Genomic DNA, 18,986 nt, shown 5'->3' on the forward strand with positions numbered 1-18,986 from the left:
GGGCTTTGAGGCTTAGTTTCTGTGACTGCAGAAATTTCTGCAGCCAGACAAACGCATTATGATCTCTGCCTTCATTAAAGAAACTTCCTATAAGGAAGGAAATTCTCATAAAAAGACAATAGTCTCATCACAAGAGTGCCCTTGCTTTCCTGAGTCACTGTGGACCTGACTGTCAGAGCCATGCCCTACTGCTTGCTTTCCTCCTAATCCTCCAGTCTCCACCAGTGAAGTCTCTCTGGCTAAATATATCTAGAGATATTCTAAGTACTTGGTGTACTATTTTAAATGTGGGCGTCACTAACTCCTACAGACCAAGATAGCTTAAAAAAAAAAAAAATTTCTTTAGGCGGGTTGTACACAACCCCATTTTTTGTAAAAACCTGTCAACCGTGAAAACGGATTACTGCACAAATAACAGCCCTCAACCAACAGATGCCTTCGCTTTATAGACTTGCCCCAGAAAACACAAATCGGCCAGGAGAAAATTGAAGAAACCAATGCAAGATTTCTAAAGCAGTATTAAAATGACAGAAGTAGTCTCCGAGACCGCTTGCTCTACACACTCACTGGAAATCTTCTATTTCATACTGCTTTTTGCTGCAGTATTCAGCTTTAGCTCTAGGCAATGTCTGTCCATCACCACGGGTACCTCGGTTGGCATCTCCTGGTACACCTGCACCCTCTTAGCTACAACTAGCAAGGCTTACAACCCAGAGCTGTTCACACATGAATTTTGTGAAATGGTGTGAGCTGCAACGTGAAAAAGTTGAGGCTCTGGAAAGCCATGGCCTACCTCTTTTGCTTTCTTTCTGCATCCTTTCTTTCCATTTTCCTGCTTCCCTTCCATCAACAGGAATTTCCTTCTCACTTGTGTCAGTGTTTCCATTAAAATATGCTGAAACACTGGACGCCACGCTAGAGCAAGAGCTTTGCTGAATTTCACTGTGGTTTGGTGTCCGACTGACACTTTTGCACCGTATCTTACTACGAACATGTGTTCATCCACCGGTTTCATGGCCCTGCATGAAATCCCTGTCTCATAGACCAAGCATCCAGGAAGCAAGTGACTGGTGAACACCATGGAGAGCTCTACCTACCCTTGCAACATGAGCCAAGCATTCCACAGAGTTCAGTTTCGACACAGCAAAGTTTGAAAGTCCTCAATTTCCTTTTTCTCTTTTAATCTCTTATCTGCTTTCTGAAGCGTGCTGCTTTGCCATTCCAATTCTGGCATGGTTTTTTGAGAGCTGTCCCTCAATGCACATTTACTTTTTGCTGTCTTTTGGCAAACCACAAGAGAGGTGAATGAGCTCTGCGTCAGAAACGATCAGGTTTAGAGAAAACCAAATACAACCTTTGGCTCTCTGAAACAAACTCCACTTCTTCGCTAAAATCCTGTTTTCCAAGTTTCTAGTGTCCATTCTCCTAATGCCTCTACTGTCCCCCTGCTCTGTCGCTGTCTCTACAAAGCTGATGCTCATCTCTTAATGACTTGTCTTTTCCTCACCTCCTTCTGCCTTGAAAAATTTAACTTCTGATTGCAATTCAGCCGCCTTCAGTTCTGTTTTTCAAAGACACCATTGTCTTTTTTGGCAGCGTGTCAAGCCCAGCTCTATCTCCTCTGACACAGCCAGTCCCCAGCCTGAGTCATCTGCCTGCCTTGTGCTCCCACATCCTCCCTGCCCGAGTGCCGGGAAGCGCCGTGCCTGCCGCCCCGCACAGCCAGCCTGACTCAGCCTCTCCTCCTCACTCCCTCGCCTGCTGCAGACCCGTGTCTCCTTCTCACCAGCTCCTCCTGGCATCCTCATCCTGGAGAACCAGGCTCCAGCCTCTGGCTGGAAGCTGCTTTCTACCATTTTATGCATAAATAATAGTATTTTTTTTTATTTAAAGCATAAGCACATTTTAGCAACCTCTTAATTCCGCTTAAATCCACATTTCAAGATGCAGCTGCAAAACTCTACGCTGACTTGCTCAAATCAGCCCAAGGGTGAGATTTGCACCTCTGCCCTGGACTCTGCAGCACAAACAGAGCTCGTGCTTGTAACACCCTGTTATCAACACCAACCCACAGGCTCCTGCTGGCTGTAAGGAAGGTTGAGGAAGCACAGATGATAACCAGAGAGCTGGGAGCATGCCAGGTCCTGAGCACACACCTGAGGTCCCAGCTGCACTCCTGTCCGCCACCCACCATCATCAGGAAGCAGACTGGTTGGGAAATTGTGTGTAACTTTGATTTTAATAACGTCGCCTCCCTGAATGACACAAGCTAAGCTGACAAAATCTGGCTCCGGTCCCCACCAGGGTTTTTGTCAGCCTGGCAAGAGATGCCAGCAGCATGCTGCCTGCTCTCAGAGCCTGCGTATCAGCGCTGGCAAAACTCTGCTGGGCTCAGCCCACTCCTCTGGGGTGCTGCTGCTGTGCCCAAGGGGAAAGATGACTTGCCTTGCCTAGTTCCCCCTTCCCCTACCAAACACTATAAACATGCCCCATTTATTCCTACACCACTACTTCCAACTGGACTAGGAACTGGGCTCTTACAATTCGCTTTCCCCACCTCCAGCTGAAGGGATCAGCCTTCCCTCTCCATGCCTCACTGACTCCTCCCATCTAATTTATTCTTTCTCTCTCCCAGCACTTAAAAATGCAGACACTTTTACTAGATTAATTCTGCTGTGTTTTGCCATGCAGCAGTGCTGTACAAAATGTAATGATGCTCCATACGTAGCACCAAGCAAGGCAATGCAGCAGCAGCTTTAAAGTTCTGGTCTTACAGATTGTCCACAAGTGTCCTCGCTGCTAGCCCCAGGCAGGAGAAACAGAGACTCAAGGCCATTGGCATGGTCCAGGTGAGCCTCTTGAGCTCACGCTGCCTACTAGGAGAGATTAAGACTTGCTTAAACAGAGGCAAGAAACATTTTAGCCTAAAGTCAACGTGAGGATTTGCTCATTTCAGGCTTAACAGAGGCCAAGCTCTAGTGCTCCAGAAAAGCTGGAGATCTCAGCTCGCCTGGTTAGTTTCTTTATGTCCGCTGAAGTTCTCTCTCCCAGTGGCATCAGTAGTGTTTGAACTTTCAGCAAAGATGTGAGGCAAAGCATTACTAAAAACGCAAATGAGTAGTTTTTTTTTTTCAATAATAAAACTAACTGTATTTCGGGAACACCTCTGGTGCATGACTTGTGGCCTCTCTCTCAAGAGTATAGATGCACCGTGTCATTTATTACTAACTCCAATCTCAAACCATCCTTTTTATAGCAAAAAGACTGTGTCTGTTTTGGGCACGTTTATTTCTCAACTGCCCCAGAATACTCTGAAAGGCACCTGGCTCTGCAAGTCTCACTTCCCCTTGCTGAAACCTGAAGCTGATTCATTAATGCATGGGCAAGTACTGTTTTTACTAAAAAACTCGCACGTGCTCTTATTCCTGGAGACAGCTCTAGTCCTCCGAGCAGCTCTGTACCCCTATGCAAAACTGCACTTTCGCTTCCTGATCCTTCAGCCCACGCCTCGGTATTGATGGCAAGTTATCGCCCTCTCCGACTGCAGTGCAGAGACCTACACAACCTGCCCGGTGGCCTCCAGGCAGTTGCCAGAAGGCAATCATTTCTAACAGGGAAATAACCCTGCCCAAACTGCTGGTCTCAGAGGACAGAGTAGTGATTGAACAGTGCCCCAAAGAACTGAAGCACCTCCACCTACGTGCAGTCTCCCCTGACCGGGGTGAGTCACGGGGCAGCACGCGGGGAGGTGTGATGGCTGGTGCTTGTTCTGCGCTCTGAGCCTGCCACGCTGCCTGGGCGATGCTGTTTGCTAATACCGCAGAGAAATGTTAGGGAAGAAGGCAATTAAAAGCTCCTAGACACTGTGCTGGAAGTCCCAAGCGGCAAGCAACAAGAGCAGGTCACTGGCGACAGGATTAACCCTGTAAAGGTAAAAAGCAATCTTAAAGAGGTGTCAAGCGCCTTGGGTTTCTGCCAGCTCCAGCAGCAGCAAGGAGTGCTCAGCACCATGCAGGCTCGAGCTATGCTATTTCCTCTCTCTTGGCGTTTAGGTCTTCCAAAAGCAAGACTTTCCATCTCCTCCTGCTCTTTGCGAGGCCCCAGCACTGTGCTCCTGACACGTCACACCCTCCATTGGACTCTGCTGCAGATGGGAGTTGCCCTACAGGGACCAGTCAGTGTTGCTTTGGGGAGAGACGGGGAAAGGGGTGGTCCAATTTTGTTAATTTTGGCTTTCCGTTTCACGAAGGTGGCAGGGTGGCAGTGGGGTCATTTGGAGGACTTTTTTTTTTTTTGTTTTTTACAATATTTTGTGGTATAGCAAAGTTTTTACATCTCGGATTTTTTTTTTTTTTTTAAACTTTATCATACCTTAAATAGTAGGAAATAAAGATATCGAAAAAGAAAACAACATTTGCAAAACCACGTAATATTGTAAAACAAAAAAAGACGGGACTTACCTGAGCCCCTAACAGGGCACTCGGGTCTGCAGCGGAGGTCTGTGGTGGGTGTGACATCGCCAGCACAGTGCATGCCGGGGCATCGCACAGAGAGGCGGCCAGCGAGCCTGGGCTTTGCCGAACTTGAAAAGGAAAACAAAAGCTAAGTCAATGATGTGCCCCAAGCCCCTTCCTAACCTGCAGAGACCCGTGTTTGCCGCGCGACTTAGACCCCTCGGGCAGCCAAACACGCGTTTTGGCGGCGAAGCACAAATACCCTGACCTGAGACAAATACCTGAGAGCACCACTGGGCTCCACTCTGCTGAAAATCCGGCTACTTATCTTCAGATTCCCAACTGCATGTTTTTGGACCTAGTTCTAAGCCCCAAGCTTTACTTTCGGTCTAAGCCTCTCTCTGGTTTTCTTTCCCCTCTGCTATATCTACTCAACCTTCCTGAAGACCTGCAGAGGAAAAGCTCTATGCAGAAAGCCTATTAGATGCAAATGAAGGTGGCACCTATTTCCTGCATCTTCAGAAAAAAAAGCCAAAAACACAACGTTCTGAAAAATGAAAAATTAGAAGGTTTGGCTGCCAGGCTCTGACCACTGTCACCTCCAACTGAAGCATAAAAGACGCCCCAATATTCAGCCAAAGAAAAGTGATGGTGCATAAAGCTGAATACACACAAATGCATTTATCAGCGTGATCCATTCCGGGATGGGCAACAATGACTGTTTTGTTGTTCTGAGGTGCTTCTAGGAAGTTTCCTTTATTCCTGGTTGGATTTGTGCTGTGTTTTGGTCTGGGTATTTTTTTTTTTTTTTTAGTGTCTCATTCTCTCCAGGACGTTTCTACAGCAGAGCATGACTTGCATTACGCCCCATTCCAGCAATCAGATCAGTGCATGCAGATCTCAGCCCACGCAGTGTCCCGCTGACTCCAGAGGGTCTCAGGCCAAGCGGATCCAACTGCAGGACTGGGACCTTAACTGTGAGCTCCAACATCCACACACCAAGCTAGGACTCGGTGTTTACAAGGCAATGCAGACGAGACCTGCCTTTGCTCTTTGGGTTTGGTTGTTTTTATATGTTCAGTATTCCCTCATCTTTTTTTTTTTTCCTTACCTCATCTTTTATATTAAATCGCGATGGTTCTTGTCTGCTTCGGTTTGACCTCCTAACCCCATAAACATCAGGATATTCTTCCCACATCTGCAAAATAAACAGACCATCAGAAGGCCTCCTTCACCCCAATTACTTCTGACATTTTTGAAGTTTTATGGTGAATGGTTTTGCTTTTTGTTTTTTGGGGGGGTTTGGGGGGTTTTTTGGGGTTTGTTTTTTTTTTTTTTAAAATCAACATAAAACCGTTAGGGAATTAGCAACCAGCAGATGGACACATTAAAAAACTGGCTGAAAAGGATTCTGATTTTTGGGTATTTGATAACCCTCTAAAGCAGCACATTTTATCTGAGTATTATCTTTATAGTGGTCCATGTTTCCACCGGGGTACAAATTACTCTCCAACTCATTCAGGCTGAAGGACAGAGTGTCGAGATACCCAGTCTCTGCAAGCAATGGTGCTGAAGGTAAGGAGGCAACACCTTGCACCTGGAATGAATGGATGTACCAACAGAACAGGACAACTCCCTGTCGCTAAGAGCTTCCATCACAAATCCTTTCCTTAGGGAAAACCCCACCAGCTGCCTGACGAGCCCAGTGACGAGACATCGTCAGCAGCAACTTCAAAAGTGAATTCTGTGTCCCAGCCAGGATGGCAAACGGACCGGGGTACCGTCCTCTGGACCGGGGCAAGGTGGCAGGACCGCCGGTTCTTCTGAATGCACTGATGCGAATGTGGTTTGGCAGCGCAGGACACGTGGGTGTGCAGAGCCAACTACTGGGGATGGTTGTGCTCTATGTGCTGTAAGCAGGCCCTAAATAGTTTAATACACCGTGCATTACAGCATGCATTTGTTCTTGCTGGATGGACAGGAGGAGAAGGGGGAGACAAGAACCGATGCCCTGAGGGACGTGAATGCAGAGCTGTGTTGGTGTCACAGGACACCAGAAGATTTACAAGGCAGATACAAACCATCAACACGCCTTTCAAACACCTACACCAACAATTCCTCTCTCCTTCAGCAGAGCTTATCCTCTTACAGTTTTCTAAATCTATTCATTCTCCTAGTTCTCTCTCCCTCCAGTCCTCAAACGTCTCTGCAAGCCACCGGCAGGAAAAGGAAATCAAAATACACCACCAGACGCAGCAGCAACTTGGGATCAAGAGCGTGATGAATACAAGGCTGCAGCCCAGCAATTTTTCTGCTACTGTTAAAGGAGTAATGGGATAACACTGCAACAGACGGATTATGAAGGTGTATATCCGTTGGGCATACGAGTACAGAGATAAATTCACATGAAAGAAAAACTCAAAATACTCCCCGGACCGTTTGAAGAACTTGTCTTTTCATCTTTTAAACGGCACAGTTTTTGGATGAGGGATCGACTCCCATGACAAATCTGAATAGCACCTAACGCAAGTTAACCTCACCTTCATGGGTGTATCTAGACAGAAATACAAAATAAACAATAATATAATAATTAATTGCATTGGTTATTCAAGTGGAACAGGTATCAACACGCCTAGGCTAGACCTAGCTAAGGAAAACACCCATTAATAGAGAAATTAAGGAAGGGAGAGGCTTTCTTATTAGAGGGTGCCCTGACCTTTTCATGTTTCATCCATGCTAATTATCACCGCGTGCATGGATGCGCTCCCTCATAGGATAATTTTAACATTTATTGTTAGGGACATACTCTTAGAAGCCCACAGAGGAAGAGAAAACTTCCTTCAGTCCCTGCTTACCAACAATAAAACAGAAATTTTAATATCATGTTACCACAGCTGCCTTATAAACACACCCTTTCCTGCCAGTCTGAACATGGGAGATTTAGCCACAACCTGAGCCGACAGCCTAGAGATTTGTGAGAGGGAGAAGCTGGTAACAAAATCCTTCGCTGCTCCCTTGCCGGTACGTGGGGAGCGCAGGCTGAAAGCGCTGTCCTTCTCAATCCGTACATACATAGCAACCTTCTCCATAAAACTCACTCTCCTGAGCAAGCTGTGCAAAGCGCAAGCCACAGCTAAGACGAACAGGATAGTTGCACACCACAAGCAAACAAACACTGACCTAACCTGATTTTCCTCCCTTCCAAATAAACTCAATTCACCAAGTTCCTGTCTCCAAATGGGTGTTCGGGCTCCTCTTTCTCACCTCGCACCACACCGTGTTGCTCAGACACCTCCACCCCTCGGGTAAAGCAGGTACCCAAGGCACAGCTTCTGCACCGGGCAGGCGCTCGCCAGCCAGAGGGACACCGCACGCATTAAACACCTGCAATCCCTTTTCCGCCTGGAGGGCAAACCTGGCTATTTGAGGGGAGTATTGCTAGGGGGTAGCTGGGAAGCTGCAGAAAAAAACCACAACAAAGATCCACTGTTCTGGACATAATAAATAAAAAAAGTTAAATAGCTTTTTTCCTCCTCCTCTTTTTAAATTTTCTTTACTTTTTTCAGAGAGGAAGACAGTGATGGAAACAAGCCAAAGCAGCCCAAATCCTAGACAAGCGTTCTCCTGTTTATAATCGCATGGGGAAGCTATACTACTTCTGAGAGAGGGGAGAGACAGGAGAGAGGAGTGGAAAGACGGAGGGAGAGGATGAAATGACAGGGTAACGTAGTGATGACGGGCACCTGCCCCTCCTTCGCCCCAGTCAGCCCCATCGCTACCTATGCGGTTCCTGAAGGGCTGTACCATCAAACACACGAGCTCCTGCTCGCAAGGATGACACCAGCAGGGCACAAGCACACAGACCAAACAGCCAACGAGTGGCCTGGGGACACCAGAGGTCGGGAGGCTGTTTGGTCAGTGTGCAAAGTGGCAGGGAAGTTGTAGTCAGCTTCATTAAGGCCCTGCTTTCTGCCCTTTCATGGTGGGTACAGTGGTATGACTATGCAGAGCAGCAGGGGCAATACCTTCTTAACATCTGCTATCCTTTCCTTCTTAGAGGCCGGTTTTTCTTTGGTTTCAGGAGGGGTCTGCTGGGATTTTGAACCCGTTGATTCACTTTCGGATTCAGACTGACTTTCAGAGGACTCCGAGCTGCTGTTTGACTCGCTGCCTTGCTCGCTTTCAGACTGGCTTGCAGAGTCAGAGCCAGAGGCTTCTTCAGATGCTGAGTGACTGATGGTAGAGAAAGAAGAGATTATATTTTAACTGTACTGTCACAGCTTTCAAACATGCAGCAAGCAAACCTGAACCATGTCCAAGCTACAGCGATAGGCTTGGAACAGCCTAAACAAGCGTGAACCACATCGTCCCAAACAGAGACCCTGCACTGGCATGCTGAAGCAGAAAGAATTCCTTCCCAGGACGGGCGCTGAACACGTGGGCCAGAGCAGAGACTCCAAATCACTGTACAGTATCTCCTGTTCATCAGCCAAAATAAAGAGTGGTGGTACCATGAAGAGGAGCATTGGCAATACCAGCAGCACAGTTGCTCCAGCATGGGTCTCCACTATACCCTAGTATGGCCAGTCATTCAAAAATCCAACATCCAATTTCTGAAAGAGGCCAGCACCCAATACTGTATGCATAATCCTATGTATTACAGTGAATATCACGTTTCTTGCAAAAAGTATAAATTCAGCAACAGAGCAGCAGAAAGGAGCTTATACAGGCACGTGGACGGGGCAATTCCTGTTTAAAGGATAACACCAATGCTGTAAAGACTGCATTTCTCAAATCGCCAGTAATGGGAGAGCAGAACATCAAATAGGTGTTAGTTTTTGGGGTTTTTTTACATTAAAATGGGTTAATATACAGAATATTCACTTAAATGCAGGCTCCTCAACAAAAGAGAGGTGAAACTATTTTAGGTGGCCAAAACACTCAAACTTTTTCCCAATCACTCCAACATCTATTTTTCATTTAAAGTCCAATTAAAGAAAAAGAAAACTCATTACAACATGTAACACACACACTGGTAAGGCAGCATTACAAACCACACCCTGTCACAACCCAAAATGCAGCATGGCAGTAACAATACTACAAACATTCCGAACAAGGAGCATCTCTTCCAAGTCAGCTCTTGATCTGCAGCTAGATGCTTTCGTAATATTTAAGGGCATGCTGCACGTGTAACATCACAAAGAGAGGCAGGAAAACTTTGCAGAGGGAAACCAGATTTTTAATTTTTCTCCTTCTGTACAAAAACTACCAAAGTAACAAGATACATCAAAGGCTCTTCTCAGATTTCACAATTCAAGAAAGAAATAATACAAAGACGGAAAAGGCAAAAGCATGTGTACAATTACATGCAACTCTAAAGAAATCAGTGCATGCTGTAGAGATGGGATCACTAGACTCAGCTGCTATTCATAGGTATATCCACATATGGATGGGGCTAATTTACACCATGGAAATAAGCTTTCTGCTCTCGGATAAAAATTCTTAAGATATCTGTGAAATCTGAGGGGGCTGGCCCCCGCAGCCAGTGCATCAGCAGAGCTGCTCCTGGCTCCCTGCGCAGCGGCTCGGCTCCTGGCTGCTGTCTCCCAGGGAGCGGGCAGAGGGCAGCAGCCGAGCGCCGCGGGAACCTGCTCCAGAAATCCCTCCGGCGCAGGGCGCGCAGCCAGGCTCCCAGCCGCCATTTTACAGCCATCCCTCTTCCACCATCTTGCGATTTCCTTGCAGTGGCGGCCGCTGCTCTGGCTCTGTCACAAGTCCTAAAATGGAAGGGTGCAGCATGCACAGGGGAAAAAAGAAACAGCGGTGAGCGACGAGTCCTAAGGCTGAAGTAACAAACGGAGCCTTTTTGGGAAGGAGCGGAGGGTGAGCCGTCACCGATGGCTGCTGCTTTCACCATCCCAGCTTGGTTTCAAAGGAGATGGGGGGATCGCATCGCTCCCTCCTAGCAGGGCTGGAAAATCGAGTTGAGCTACCACCCTGCCAGGCTGCCCAGCCGCTCCTGCCTGTCCCACTCCTACCCGTGACATCCAAAGGTGCAGCCTGGCGCACAGCCGTCTCGCTACACCCTACCGCTGCCTGTCCCTTCCTCTGCGCCTTCTGCAACTTCCAGTCCCCTCTTCTCCACCACGGCCCACCGTCGCTGGGCTCTCATCGCCAGCACCATCCACCACGTCTCTCCCTGCTCGCCTGCCACCCTGCAGCTCTCCGCACAGTTCCTCATCGAGCACAGCCACGGATCTGCTGACATCTGCTCCCAACGCCCCGCTCAACTGCATTGCTTTGCAACCGAGTCGACTTAGAGCGAGTGATTAAACTTCTCCGTTGGAGAAATTTCAAGAGTTCCAGGGTTTTCAAGAAAACCAAGGGAATTTTATTAGGAAGGATTGCCACACCACTCAAGGAAACGATGCTCCAGCAGCTCCGGGGACAGCCGGTTTCCATGGGCAGGGCTCGGCAGGACACCATCCCACAGAGCCTCCTGCGGGGATGGGGACTTGACCTCCAGAAAGAATGGGATCTGAAGGCATCCAAACCTCTACTGTCACGACGCAAAGGGGCAACATCAGGCTCTGGTTGAGTCATGCTGGCATCCCATGTTCCACGGGGACGCACGGAAGAGGAAGACACTTTCCTTCCATCAGATTTATTAGCAATAGCTGGAAGAAATCATAACCACCCAGGCTAGACTGAGGCCAGACAGCTTTGGCAGTATTTGTTTAAAGGCAGAACAGTAATTACTGGCCTCCTCCCACTCTGGAGCTCTTTGTTTCTGAAGGCCCTAAGCTTTATTTCAAGGACACAGGGACACGGCCTTTCTGCACATGAGCAGCCATAATTCATGTGTACAACATTATCTGGACACCGTAATTCTTTTTTTTCACAAGATGTGAACTGTGTCATCTAAAAAGAGGGCGACTTCTCCAGCGACATAGATAGAGGACATACACACCTGCACGTACAGGTATGTGGGCACTTGCCCTGCTAAGCAAAGAACGTAGATGCAAAGCGGTATGTCCTTTTGAAGGCTGCTACAAATAATTCTTTTTTAATAAACGACCTGTTATCAAGGCAAAAGGTTATGAGCTTGTATTTGTTTCTGCACTGACAGAATAAAAACAGAGAACTGAAAAGCCTTATTCCATAAAATAATCCTAACGATCACCAAGACAATCGGGAAGCATTTCTACCTGTCAGAGTATAAAGGATCAGCAGCGTTATATGTTGTCAGGCCTTACACTGTACATAACTGGAGATTTAAATCCTCTTTTCAGAAGGTACTTTTGGAATATGCCCTGCTTTAATGCCCCTAAGTTAACATCCAAACAAGAACTACTTTCAATTAAACTGTAAGTGGAGGCTAAGCTGTAATTTTCGCAAAATCATTATTCAACCAGTCCATACCCCTCCAAATTCAGCAGAGAAACACCCATGAACATCAAGAAAGCTACAGTTGGACCATTAGTAACTCCCTTGAAGTGAGAAAGTCCTATAAAAATTGAGATCTGCTAAGACTCAGCCAAAGATGTTCCCCTGGTTTCTAAGAAATACTTCAGGCTATAATTCTGTTTTAATTAAGAGCCTGCTCCTGACTTGAAGGAGAAGAAAACCAAATCATCCCTTATTATGAAGGACACATTCCTTCCAAGAAATAAGTAGCTGAACAGCAGCGATAAGACCCTTTACAATCAGGCATCTAAGTTTACGAGGCAATTACAGCGTGCCTGAAGCCTCCAGCCTTAGCGTTTAATATTTCACGTATGACTTAATTTTATAGGGGATCATCTTTGCTAACAGCAACAAAACATTTTATAAGCTCTCAACAAGTACAAACAGTAGATGTATTTCCAGAACGTGCAAGACAAGCTGAAAAAATGACCCAATACGCATTTCTGGAACCAAGAGCTGACAAGGGAATGGCTCTAACTGGGACCATTCTGCCCCAGACTAAAATTTGGCTTTTGACAGACAGAACTTGAATTCACCCAGGGGGATAAAGGAGAATTAATGACCCAAGACCCTCCCACAAGCCAAGCTCCTCCTAGCTCTAAGAATTCTTGTGAACATTTTGAACGTAAACAAGTTTGAATCCAAACGGCAATGTGCCACTGGGCTTCGCAAGTTCAGCGGGGACTCGGCACCAGCGAAGCCACCCCGTGCAGGCTCGAGGAGGTCCTTGGCACAAAATCCCAAGGCTGGATAATATCAGGGGCTGGATAATATCAGAAACCAAGTTTATTGTTCCCCGCCAGCAAACCTATGCTTAACCCTTAAGCATTGTTGGACACAGCTTCACATGTCCTGGGGATAACTGACACCAACGTCGCCATCCGTATCTTGGCTTGGCACCACTGAAAGCCAAAGGCAGGTAGCTGGGAGACACCTCTTCCCCTCTCCCACCCATCCTCGCTCTGCAGCCCATGTCCCCAGTACTCACCCTGTGCTTATGCCAGCACTGACTGGGCCACCAGACTTCTCCATGAGCCACCTGAACTTGGTAACATATCCGAAGACTATCCCAGAGAAACAGCAGGTCTCTGCAGGCTTAGAGAGTAAGATCGGGACCAAGCCTTTACAGGAACCAGGAACAGCAGAAGTATACTAGCTTTGGCAGTACAGACAAGTTGCGGAGGGGAAAAGGGGCAAGCAAGACCCCAATTTTGGGGCAGCAGCAAGCCAGCTGCAAGCCAACCGCTCAGTTGAGCCACCCCTGGGTCCTCAACATGCCTCTCTGGCAGTGCCAAGCAAACTGTCTGCTAACACCTCAAACATTCTAACTCCATGGCAACCTTCAAACATACACAACTGGGGTCACTGGAACCCCAGGTCAGCCCACCGGACCTGCTGCTGTACAGCACTACCGACCCACGACACGGGAGCAGGCAGACGAGCTGCAACTCTCTGAAGTGAGCAGGATGTCTTCTCCAGACCAGCTGTATCTGTCAGATCAGCTCTACCAGTAAAAGAGGCTTTTCAGCCCCCACAGCTCCTCAGCAAGCACTGCCAGCCTCATCCATCCTCCAGTGGCACCAACTCTAGACTTACTCCAAAGCACAGATCAGCAAAGCCAGTGTAGACCACCAGTTTAAAACTAGTTAAACAGACGTGTCTTCCTAAAGCGACCTACACACAAACTGTTGTACACGCAAAGGGGCAGTGACAAACCACAGAAGATGCTAACACGCCAACCCAGCTGTGTTGCTATTTAACATCTCCTTTTAATATTTGATCTATAAATGTGATGCTCCCTGCTATTATATATAAACATGTATGAAATGCCTACATATATTGCAAATAAAAACATGCACCATCAGTTAAAGTTGGTGCATGCACCCAAGTCACATGGTAGCTGTAAAAAAAGCACAAAACCACATTAAATTTCACTCCTAGGCTAAACAAGTCAGGGATACAACACAAGGCTGATTCTAGCCACAGACGACCTGATGAAGAGAGGACAACATTTGATAAAGAGGAGAAAATACATAGACCACAGAGGACTGAGAAGAACTTCATGGGATCTACCCTTTGCCTTGGGAAAAAAAATATGAGCAAATGCTATAGCAAGCATACCCAAGGCCCTACAGAGAGTACCCAGAGCTTGCAGGAGAGCTAGGTGAATGACACACAGATTGTGATACTGAAGGTAAATTCACTCCTGGCTTTTTGAGTTCCCTTTATTTTATTCTGAAAGTCTGTGAAAAGAGTGATTGGCGCTTGCCTCTCTCCCAAGGCAAAGATTTTCTGAGTGATAAGAGTCGAGAAGGGTCAGTCAATGCACGAGATTTTCCCAATGTATTTCCTGCAGGCAAAGGGGGGAAGGGAGAGAAGAAAAATATTCCCGCTACCCTCCCCTACCCATGTGCAGGATGTGTTTCTAACAATGATCTGTCTCAAAGCAGGAACTTAAACTGGAACGTACGAAATGCAGCCAGGCTTTTCATAGCATTTAGAAGAGAATCTCAAACGACTTTGAAACCTCAGAATATCGTTTGGCCAACTCTGGGCAGGCTTTCAAGGGGCACAACAAACACGCCCAAGGTTACAGGGTTGCCCCTGCCAGATAACAAACATGCCCTTCAAAAACCAGAAAAATATTTCCCCAACCTCATGTTGAGACCGGCAACTATTTTTTCTTAAAATAGGCAAGTGAGAAGAGTTACCATGGAGAACACACACATTTTCCTCATGTGACTGCAAACCTTGCTGGCAGAAGATGGGTGTTAATTACATTTACACAGCACTAGGCACAATAGGGCCACGGTGCTACTGTAACAACTGAGGGATTATGCACTCAGCAGGTATCCTATCTAAATAACCATCTGAATTGGGCTGTGCTGGGTTTCCAGCCTGGCCCAAAGGGAGGGGAAGGGGAGGAGGCAGAGGGAAATCTTCACACAGATTCTGGCCACTGCTGCTTGCCCCAGCACAGGACTCCCAAATGCCAAAGGCAAAGCAATGCTGAGCACACAGTGAGCTAAATATATCCCTCACTGCTCTGCTGCAGCTCCCTGTAAAGCACGTTGGGCTATCTTGAATGACAAGTATTTTCCAAAAGCGTTTTTTTTTTTCCCTTCCACTACAAAGACACCGCATTATGCTTGCATAAGCAAGCAAAACGAGCAGTTCATTCATGATTGCGGGAGCTGGCTCTCTCACTCTCTGATCTTTGAGCCAGAGGCTGAAAATGCCTGGGATGTTTGGTGGGAAAAGAAAAAAAGAGGGGGGGAAAAAAAAAAAAACCCAGCACAGGGACAAAAGGAGTCAGAACCTGTCTGCTTGATTAAGGAACGCCATTGAGAATCTCTAAAGGCAGCATCCTTCCCCTTCCCTGCACAGAAAGGGAAGGACAATTGCAGTTCTGGGGGTTTTGAAAAGGGCCTGCCCGCCCATCCCTCCCTCCCCGGGGAGGCAGTGCAGGCGTCAGCGCTCCACATCCACCACCCGCTCCACATCCACCACCCGCGGGCTCCTGGCAGCACCCACGGTGACTCCGCAGCCTCCCCGCAGCCACGCAACGAGGGGAGCCCGGGCCACACCACTTCCCCCCTAAGGCGAAAGAGGGGTGACCTCGCTGCGCCCCTCAAGCCCTTCCAACCACGACTTCTGCTTTGTCAGTGCAGGGGACAGCCAGGCTGAAGCTCCATGGCAGCATGAAGAGACCTCCGCACACCGTCAGCGCCCAACGTTCCACAAAGGACATGCAGATGCACAGGGTGGGGGGGCTGGAGTGTGCACACACAATTTTAGTTTAAATTAGTACAGAAAGGGGTGTGTTTTTTTCTCCCTTAATATTTGCAAACTTCCTTGAAGACCTAACGGACTAAAGCAATGCAATAATACAGAAATTCAGGACCCCAAAATCATTAACAAGACGATGAAGGTGCACAAATTCCTTTCTGGTTCCGGGTGACCTGCAGTTCAGAAGGGAGCCTGACCTGGCCTAAGGGTTTTATTCCAAGTGACTGTTAAAAGCTGGTTTTAACCAGGAGATTTAAGGCTCATCATTAAGCCCCCGTTTTACAGACAGCACATGGCATTTCAAGCTCTAAACTGGCGACAACTCTGTAGTTAAGAGCAGAGGTTCCTCCCCATGAAAGAGATGCAAATGACTCGTATAATTAATATATTAGCAATTCTATTAAGTCATCTATACCTAGCAATAAAACTTGCAAGAGACTTAAGTAGTTACAAAACAACTTTTTCCTAAGGAGCCAGGTGTCAGTGGATTCTTGACATTGCAACACACTTGTTCATAGCCGGGGTAAAGGTTTGCGAGCGATGATGTGTTCAGCACCCCATCTGCAACACACTCACTCCACAGAATCCCTGCCAAGACAAAACGCCATGTGAGCGTTACCAGCACAATACCAGAAGGGAATCAGAGATCGCCGTTTCAAATTTTTTTATTTTTTTAACCTCAGAAGTCAAGGCCAGAAAAACACACATACTGCAGCGCAGATTATCTCAGCCCACAGATACAAAGCAAGCTGTATAGTGAAGATTATAGTTTAGCAGCAGCGCTGCACAAGCAGCGATGTAGGAAGAGCTACTGCACATTTGGAAAGACTCATCAACATTTTGCTTTTTATTATATCCAAAAGTCACTCCCTGCTCCAAGAAAAGGAGGCATTAACAGCACGACAGACTTACAAAAGCTTCATTGCAAGTCACTAGATGTGACGTTTTCATCTAGTTTCTTCTGCTTTCAAGGATCCTTTGCGGGCTTGTAAAGCCAGACTTTACAAGCACACCACCACCTGTTGAAAAAGCATCTTCAAAGGGTATTTCAACACAAGTCTTTCAATAAAAACACACCAGAAAAATCTATGTAAGACACCATGTCAGTAGAACAGCACATCCTTTGCTAGAAGGCTGCTTGTATCTAATTATAGTAATCCAGGCCATCCCCTCCCCCAGTGCCATTCTGTTTGTATTTATTTTCCTTGAAGGAGGGGAGAGATAATGCAGAACAGAATCTTTCTCCATCCATTATCACCACCTTTCTGAGCTGGATTTCAGCTAGGGGCAATGGGAGATTTAGAAGCACTTCATCTTCAGAACTTAAGAGCCTCATTTAACATTGCAAATCCTGCTGGAACTGTTGCCTGCAATATGAAACAGGATACAGTGGATACACACACCTCCAGGTTACGTATCAGGAGATGCAATTTCAGCAGAAGCTGCCAAACCTACCCAAAGTAGGCTTGCTTTAGCTGTCGAGTTCAGAAGAAGCAAGGCCATGGCATCAGAAGCTTCAGTTCCGTCCCTAGACTCCTGCTCACAGTTCAAGGTACTTAACCATGTGGCCAGTCCCGCTGCATCTGCCACTGGTAACCCTCCTCTCTGCTCCTTAAAACTACCAGTGATAAGCCTCAACAGAGAAACACGCCAGTATAAAAATTCCTCAGAGACAGGCTTAGCAACTCAGTAACCTGCTAATCGTATGAACAGCTTTCTGAGACAAGGGGTGAAACGTGAAAACAAAGATGGGAACTGGCTTCTCTCTATACCAAATTGGAGGGATTAAAATTAAACATCGCTGCCTTCCTGGCCCTCCCTCTGAGCCCTCTCAAAGGGATAACACAAAGTTTACAGTGGAAACGTTTTTTTCTAATGCAAATGCAAGTGTGGTTATTGTAGCCCAAATGCAGACAGCCACGCTGCTCCCAAGACACACACGTGAGATCCCACGCTCTCAGAAGTGCCATCCCCTACGATCAGTCTCGGTACGACCCTGGGGCACTGCAACACAATGTTATTTCTCCCTGAGCCATGGGAGAGTTTGGCTTCAGCTCATATAGGAAACAGGGGAAGGTGCAGATAAGAGCAACTGTTGCCCTCAAAGTACAGCAGGTGAAACATCAACCCACCAGAAAGCGGAACAGGCTCTAATCTATAATCTCAGCCACGTCAACTTCTCTTGGCTGAAGGCATTAATAAATTTAGGCAGAAGTGGTGCGGGAGCATGCGCGCACACGTGCACGCCAGCACAGCAATGCCCCGGCAGCAGCACACAGTGTGCCACAGAAGCATTTTTGCAGGGTTACACAATCACCCAGGTGAGCTTTTTGTCCCTATTTTTCCTTTTTTATTCAGCAAAAGTCATGCGTTTAGAGAATACATAAAATGTGATTAATTAGCTTAAGATGTTTAACTAAAAGGAACAACCCAGAAGAGATTAAGTTTCAGCTAAATGTAGCTTCTTGCAGTTGGTGAGCCTTTTTTATAGCACTGTATATATTGTATCCATTCCTGGCAGCAATCACAAAGCAGGAAACAGAGAAGTTGAAAGTCTCAGAATTGTGCATTCGTAATTAGATGAGACATTTCCTTCTAATGTGAAACAGAAGTAACAAAGCAAAACAAGAACAATCTCCTTTGTGCGGCACACAGATTACATCATTATTCATATGAATTCCTTGCACATTATTCCTTTTGTGTCCTGCACCATCAAGCATTTATCCCTTTTCAAAAAAAGCCTCCAGACAGTCTCATAAAGGGTTAAAGCTTAAGAAGGAGGAAAAAAAAACCCAAACCCATCCTTCTTAAAGAATCCAGCAGAGCAAATGAAATCGAAAGACTCGGTACATACACGATGGATGCAACAGCTAAAAAATAACCCGTCAGCCTGGATGAAAAAGTGGAAACCCGTATTTAGAGACATTTTAATAAATGTGTTTAACATTTCCACTCAGCTCAAAATCGGTTGCAAAGTGCATGTTGAAAGCAAGAATCATTTTAGTGATTTAAGGATACTGAAAGCCATAACGCTATAAAAAAGGCCAGATGTTCCAGGAATACTATGATATTCTGCAATTCCTTTTGAAGTTTAAAAAAAAAAAAAGAAAAAAAGAAAAAAGCCGCACCAAAAATAACCCTGCTCCTTTTCAAGTCACTTGCTTCTCAAAATAGCCTGCAGTATTTAAAAAAATAAAATAAAATAAAATAAAAGCCTGCTCCCACCAGATGAGAGGAAGCGAGGGAAGGCGGCGGCAGCCACACGCTCCGTGGCCA

General features: G+C 46.6%; 1 protein-coding gene across 7 annotated transcripts in view; it reads right to left on the reverse strand.

Moving 5' to 3' along the window:
• CHD2 (chromodomain helicase DNA binding protein 2) overlaps positions 1-18,986 on the reverse strand; it is a 70,069-nt gene that overhangs the window by 33,255 nt on the left and 17,828 nt on the right. For 3 of the 7 annotated variants that reach the window (XM_035890586.1, XM_035890585.1, XM_009635065.2), the window contains 2 exons: positions 8,480-8,687; positions 5,566-5,652 (listed from right to left, as the gene is read on the reverse strand). In XM_035890586.1, the coding sequence (XP_035746479.1) occupies positions 5,566-5,652; positions 8,480-8,687 (295 nt within the window). Of the gene's footprint in view, positions 1-5,565; positions 5,653-8,479; positions 8,688-11,876; positions 12,468-16,218; positions 16,299-16,622; positions 16,730-17,165; positions 18,492-18,986 lie in introns of those variants that run through there. The other 4 variants (XM_035890588.1, XM_035890590.1, XM_035890587.1 and 1 more) reach the window with 4 other exon arrangements.

Source organism: Egretta garzetta, unplaced genomic scaffold (assembly GCF_000687185.1).
Source record: "Egretta garzetta isolate BGI_Z169 unplaced genomic scaffold, ASM68718v1 scaffold322, whole genome shotgun sequence".
In the NCBI taxonomy this organism is placed as follows: domain Eukaryota; kingdom Metazoa; phylum Chordata; class Aves; order Pelecaniformes; family Ardeidae; genus Egretta; species Egretta garzetta.